The sequence below is a fragment of the Nannospalax galili genome, unplaced genomic scaffold (assembly GCF_000622305.1).
Source record: "Nannospalax galili isolate Female #2095 unplaced genomic scaffold, S.galili_v1.0 scaffold1536, whole genome shotgun sequence".
Classification (NCBI taxonomy): domain Eukaryota; kingdom Metazoa; phylum Chordata; class Mammalia; order Rodentia; family Spalacidae; genus Nannospalax; species Nannospalax galili.
Genome location: NW_008337295.1, coordinates 95,123 through 101,966, shown reverse-complemented (window position 1 = coordinate 101,966; position 6,844 = coordinate 95,123). Strand labels below are relative to the sequence as shown.

The following is a 6,844-nucleotide window of genomic DNA, read 5'->3' as shown; positions in this document are numbered from 1 at the left end:
CACCCCCGCGCCCCAGGCCTTTGTGCACACCCAGCCTCAGGCCTGGCACCTCCGAGCCCCACTTCAGGCCGGCACCCCATCAGCCCCCACTAGTCCCTCGGCAGCACCTGCCTTCACCCAATCATAGCACTGTCCTCCTGGGCTGGCACTGTCAGGGTCTGTGTCCCTTCTCAGGGGGGGGGTCTATGAATCCTCATGACCTCCCAGCACCCCTAACTGGAACCTAACTGAAGTGCAGGATGGGGTAGGGGAACTGAGGGTGTGTTCCTTGTCTGGCTGGAAGGCTGCTGGGCACTGCAGCAGTTGGGCAGGGTGTCTGGACTAGGTAAGAAACTCCCTACTCTCCTCAAGTTGGGTCTGGCAAAGTCCTTGTGGCTCCCCTCCAGAGGGGCCTCCAAAGCCTTCAGGTATGATGAATTCTGTGAGAGATTTGAAGGTGCCCAGGGTGACCTCACTGGTATCACCCACTCCTGCCCTGTCTCCCCTTTGCCTCTGGATTGCTCCTGTGTGTGCAGGTCCCTTAGAGTACCCTTTCCCTTGGGTCTATGGCCACTCACCTGGGTGGGAACCAACCCTTTATTTCACTCACCCCCATTGTCCTCAGTCTTCCCACAAGCTAAAAAACTTGTTTTTTGCCCCCCTCCTCCCCAGGAGCTGCTCAGAGTGGTTAGACTGCTGGGTGAGGGATAACCCCAGTGGAGTCCCAGTCATACCTGGCTTGTGACTTTACCACTTAGATATCATCTTCTCCCAGCAGAGGAGACTCTTAAAATGATGAATGTGAAGCTTCCACTGCTTTAAGAGAAGCAAAAATAACCTTAGTAGTATTGTTTGTACTCCCCCATTTGCAGACTCTTTCCCATTATCCAAATGGACAAGGCCAAACATATTTTAGAATGCAGCTCCTAAGGCCCAGCATAAGGGCTCTGAGGGAAGGCTCTGGGAAAGACCAATAGAACACCTGATTGGCTGGGGAATTAGATGTGGGCCAAAGGAGCATGTGAAGAATAAAAGGCATCCAGGAATGCCAGGAAAAACAAAGAGCTGCCCAAGAAAAGAAGTGTAATTTGAGGATGATCGCAGGCTTGGTAATCAATCCTTCTGTAGCTCTGTGGTGCTGGCCACTGGACTGCAGGCAGAGATGTCACAGCACCATAAAACTGTTCAGGGTTTTAAATTTAGAATCAATCTATAGAGAAGGCAAGAAAAGCTTATTATGGCTACAGGGCACAATATGAATTTGGTTTTATAAAAACACAAAGACGGGTGACAGGTATTGGGAGAGGGAATTTGGCTGAAGCCAGGGAACATGGATCTCGGACCACTATGTGTTGGGGGTGTGGGTGTGAAGAACGCTGTCTAGAGGGAAAGAAAAAAGTACTTCGGGGTATGTCTCCCTGTAACCAGGCGTTCCTCTTGAGAAAATAGTGTTAGGACAGAGCAGGGTGTGAGTCAATACATGCTTTTTTGTATTGACTTTTTTATTTGACTGGAGGTCGCTTGAAGTACCACCCGTAAAACCAGCTCCAACTTCCTTTAGCAGGCCCATTGCCTAGGTGGCTCAGACTTTCTGTTCCAGAAGCCTGACTACCTCATCTTGGCCTACCAAGCTCTCCCTCTCTCCTGTCCACCTCCTTCAGCAGACCCACTTCCTACCATTTGCTCTTTGGAGCCTATCCCACCTTCAAAGTTGGCCTGAGTGCAGACTTCCTGAGCATTTGGGCCCTTTGATCACCCTAGAGCCAGGAACAGAGGCCAGCAGAGGCTGGGCAGGACCATGGTGGCCACAGGGGGACTGGTTAGCAGAAGGAACGGCAGGCCATAAATCCCCAGAGGAACAAAGGCAGCAGCACTCAGCCTGCAGACGTCCAGGCACTTTGTGGGCAATCTGCCCAGGAGACTCAGAGAATTTCCTTTTGGTTTATTTATAAAGGAGAGGGCTGCCTTTGGATTGTATAGTAAGGCACTCAGTTCAGGAAAACCGTATTTTCCAGAACTTTGTTTCACACCTCTGTAACAGCGCTTGAAGTCAAGCATCAGGCTCAGAGATCCTGGAGGCTAAGCATGGGGCTAACCATCCTGCTGCTCTAGACCCTAGGACCATGGTTTGGAAAAAGGGAGGACGAGGACGTCTTCAGATAGGGCCTTCAATCAGAAAGGGCCGCGGTAGCGCTGTGCCCGCAGTCTGATGCCTGCATTGACCCTAATGGGGATAAAAACCTTTTCCAGCATGGCACCCATCTGACTCCTCTGCTTTCAGTCCTTCGGGCAGCATGCCAACAGCCACCCCAGGAGGAATAGACAACCAAGGGCATTATTGAAGGGACAGTGGGTGTCTGGGATCAGGCCAGGTGTTGGAGACCACTGATTTACCTCAAGTGCTGTTGGAGGCCACCTCTCTACCTAAACTCTATATGGTCAAGCATGCTTGACCACATGCAATAGCACCTCTGGCCAAGAATGTCCACGTGGCAAAAGCTATGAATGCTGGGGCAAAAGAAAAGTGCCCCTACCCCAAATTATAGGGGATAACACTCCTTATATATAACATATATGTAGTATAATTACCTGTCATCCATCTATCTATTATCTATCTATCTATCTATCTATCATCTATCATCTACCTATCGTCTATCTTTCTATCTATCTAAACATTCCATTGTTCTGGTCACAATGCCATTACACTAAGCTAGTCTTCACTATAGTAAACAGATTCTTTGCTTCAAAATAACATACTTAGAAGTGTGGAAATTTTCTCAGTACTTACTGTACTGAGTAAAAGTCACATTGTTTGTTCTGCTTACATATGCAAAGCAATGAATACACAGTGGAACAGGAGTTTGGGGCCTCTGCTCCCTCAGCAGAGAGGCTCCTGTTCCCCCTCTTGAGCTGATTGCATAGTCCCTCTTTGAGGATTCTCTGAAAGGCTGCCCCACTGGATGGAGCAGCTATGGAGATTTGCTGAGCAACCACAGCCCCCTCCTGCAAGGGAAAAGACTGCAGGAGGAAGAGAGCAGAGATGCTGGGCTAGATCTGCCTTAGGGACAATCCCTGCAGGATCTGCTGTGGATTGGGCCTGGGAAGTGGAGAGTTTAAGAGGCACACAGACAGGAACTGGACCAGTAAGAACAAAACAAAGGGATGATAAGCTGACCATTTCCTAGTGCACAATTTCTGAAGTTCTTTTCTAAAAAAAAAAAAAAAAAAAGCAAAAAGCTCTTTTGATGATGTTATCTCTACTCAGTTTTATTGGTCTGTGCTCTATTAGAAATATATACAGGGCTGGTGTATTAACACAGTGGTAGAGCACATGTTTATGTTGTATGAGGCCCCATGTTAAATCCCCAGCACACCATAGCAAACAAAACAAAACATACAACTAAAAATAAAAATATACTTGCTTTATTTACCAATTTTCTAAAAGGCAAAAAAGTCATAAAAAGACAGAAGCAGTCACACAAATATATTGCACTGGGTGAAGGTAAGTTTGGTTTGCGTGTGAACAAACCGCTTGTCCGGCAAGGCTCACAAATCATCACACAAACTCTGAGAGCTTATTTACATGTCTTCTCGAGGATACATTAAAAAGAAGGCTCAGTTTAAAACAGAGAAAGTCTCATGACACCCGTGTAAGTGCACACACTAAAGAAAACAGGACTGGATGCTCGGCATCTTGTAAACAGATTCACGAAATTATCCTAGTACGTCAACTTCTTAGCAGTTAACAATCAAGAAATATATATTAAATAATCATAAAATAATGCTGATGGTAAACATTCAAGATAGTAGAGAGAAGGTTTTGGCAGTTTGTGTTTAAGTAACATAAGCGAAGCCTTAGACCATCATCTACCCCTTGGGATCCCACTGTTGAAGGAGGCAGCTATCTGTAATCACATTTCCATTAAAATATGGTCACTACCTTATCACAGGTAGTGAAAGGTGGTGTTGCTTTAATTAAAAGAGTTCTTGTGTCTATGCAAATAAGATTAAGATTCAGGCATCAGATGGCTTTTCCAGGAAAGCCAACTTCAACGGAAAGGCTCCACCTCCCCAGGAGCCACGTCAAAGAACCAGCGAAACTGCTTCTTTCAGGTTCATAGACTTGGTCTAATTTTAAGTAAAATGACTCATCAGTGGTGACCCCTCATTCACACCAGGGGTCAACAGGAAACTTTTCTGCACAATCTTTGGGATGTCTGGTGCAGCATAAGGTTTTGCAGAGAGGCCCCGTTCTCCCCAAGTGTTCCAATGATCTCAGTGCCAGCAACATGGGCAGGTGGTGACAGACCTGAAGCCACACCAGGCCTGGGAAGGTCTACTGAAAAATGGAGCTGAAGAGCCAGCCAGCCCAGAGTATGGCAGGGCACTGAGCTCCCTGCACAGTGGGAAACACTGAGGGTGGCGTGTGGGGCACTGGCCCTCAGTGGCCACTGGCTGATCTCTGCCAAAAGCAGGCACCTGCTTGGCTAGCAGGGAGCTGATGTTTGGGTGGGGTTGGGGTGAGGGGACACCTGCTCCACCCCACTGAGTCTCCACAGTGGCAGTCAAAGCCTGGTTTGCAGAGGCCGCCATGCAGAAAGGTGACATGGCTGATATACTTCACTCTACAAGCTGGTCATGATGATCTAGAAGGGATGCAAGAGCCATACAGAAATGTACAAGGTGTGTAGGGAGGTGCTAGTCCAATGGCATTGGTCACAGAAACCACTAGGCTCTGTTAGTCCAGAGCAGGCATTTCAACTTGGCTTACTGCAAAAAGCCACATGAGACTGGAATGTCGGTCACTACAGCACCCAAAGCCAAAGTTGCCACACCACGCTTCACAATGCATAACGCGGACACTAAGTGGATGCCAGGAAAGGTATTTTCTCTGCTTGATAGGTGAACAAACACCCAGTAGGACTGCATGATAATTTAGATTAAAAAGCAGCCCTCAATCTGATCCAAACATACCTTGAAAAATTTCCAGAAAGCTGGGCCCTCAGCTGAGAGACTTACCTGGCTTCCCTGCTATTTGTCACAGACTGGTGTGATGTCTGAGGACAACCTACAGGGGCCAGTGGACATTGGTACACTGGAAAGAGGTCTCATCGAAATCAAGGGACTTCTGAGAGCCCTGAGGCGGCCTCCCTGACACACACAATGTCTCAGTGTTCCTCAAGTTCAATGACAAGTCAAATATCACCCCATCCCCCAATCTCCATACTTATATTTTAAATACAAAAATGTATTTCTTCTAAATCTCTCCACAGTTTTAAGTTACATCTCCAGAAAACTATGGTTTGTTTTTTCTAAAACAAAAAAGCAACATAAGTATATATCCATTTCATTAGAAACAAGCATGAAGATCTTCCTCTCTTCCAGCACCATCTAATGTAGATCACTGGCCGGTTGGGGGGCATTACGTCTGTGCCCTCTTCCTGGAGCTCAGTGGTTTGCCACTCTCTTCCTCTTCAGTATCTGAGGCGCCACTGAGTCCTAGGGAAGGACTGTCCTCGTATGGCAGGCAAATGTCACCTTTTCTCTCACTTTTACAGTAAACACACTCCTTAAAAGAAAAAAGGTAATGTCAGCACGAGTGCAAGAGCTGAAACCCTTGCTGTTGTTCTCATGTAGCAAGGTCCAGTGACTGTCAGCCATGCACCTGGGGACTGCTGCCCACAGAGCAACCCTGCCCTAGGCAGCTGGCTCCTGGTCATGAGTGGATGAGGATGTCCATCAGAAATGCTCCATGGCCTGTGCTCAAGTGGAACAGGTCATGTAAGTATATGGAGGACAACTAAGGGGGCCACTGGGTGGCTGCAGTCTTTGCCAGGGCCACATTTTTGGTCACCCCTTTACCCCCAGCACCCTTAAGTGTGGCTGGACTTGGGAAGTGAGTGACTTCTGAGACTGGGTTTTCAGGGCACCATGGCTTCCTCCTGTTCTCCTGGTGATGCCTCAGTACCCACAGTGAGGGAAGGGGGCCTGCCGCAGCCAGCACCAACAGGCCTGTGAGAGAGCCTCCCAGGAGGTGGATTCTCTGGCCTTCAGATAACAGAAGCCTCAGATAAATCTTTGCCTTCAACTTTACAAAGCGTGTGACTTATGCTTATAATCACAGCACTTGGGAGGTTGAGGCAGGAGTACTGACTTGAGTTCAAGGTCAGCCTGACTACACAGTAAGTTCCAGGCCAGTTAGGCTGTGAGACTCTGTCGTAAAACAACAACAATAAACCAACAAAAACCAGAAAATGGGCTGAGAAGATCGCTCATCTGGTAAAGTGCTTTCCTTTCAAGCACTAGAACCTAAGTTCAACCCCCAGAGCTCATGCAAAAACAGCTGGGTGTGCCAGCGTCAGTCTGTAATTCCAGTGCCAGGGAGGCAGAGACTGGTAGACTTGCTGGCCAACTAGTCTAGCTTTCTTGGTAAGCTCTATGCCAGTGAGAGACCCTGTTTCAAAAACCCCACACACAGGGCACACAAACAACAACGAAAGCTCCACAGAGACCCTGAGCCAGAGCCTCAGGCTGGCCACGCTGCTCTCAAGTTCCTGACCCAAGAGGACTGCATGAGGCAACACATGAGCCCTGCTAAAGCCTCTGGGTTTGGAGTCATGGGCTTTGTGGCACCAATAACTAACACAGAAGCATGTGAGACAAAGGTTCCCTGGAGGAAAGAGGACTTCCTTGATTCCCAGTCAGGGAGGGTTGAGTGCAAAGATTTGGGGCCCACCTGGCCTGATGGGTCTGGGAACAGACAAGAAGGGCAGCTACAGGGGAGGGTGAGGGAAGAGAAGTGGGAGATGAGGTGGGGGCACAGATTTGTGTGGTCATGTACCCATTTGTTCTGGCTGAGAAGGGA

General features: G+C 48.2%; 1 protein-coding gene across 1 annotated transcript in view; it reads right to left on the bottom strand.

Moving 5' to 3' along the window:
* Positions 1 to 3,380: 3,380 nt before the first annotated feature.
* The window catches only part of Per2 (period circadian regulator 2), a 47,389-nt gene continuing 43,925 nt past the window's right edge, over positions 3,381 to 6,844 (bottom strand). The window contains exon 21 of the mRNA XM_029563250.1: positions 3,381 to 5,548. Within this exon, the coding sequence (XP_029419110.1) occupies positions 5,402 to 5,548 (147 nt within the window). The 3' untranslated portion in view covers positions 3,381 to 5,401. The remainder of the gene's footprint in view (positions 5,549 to 6,844) is intronic.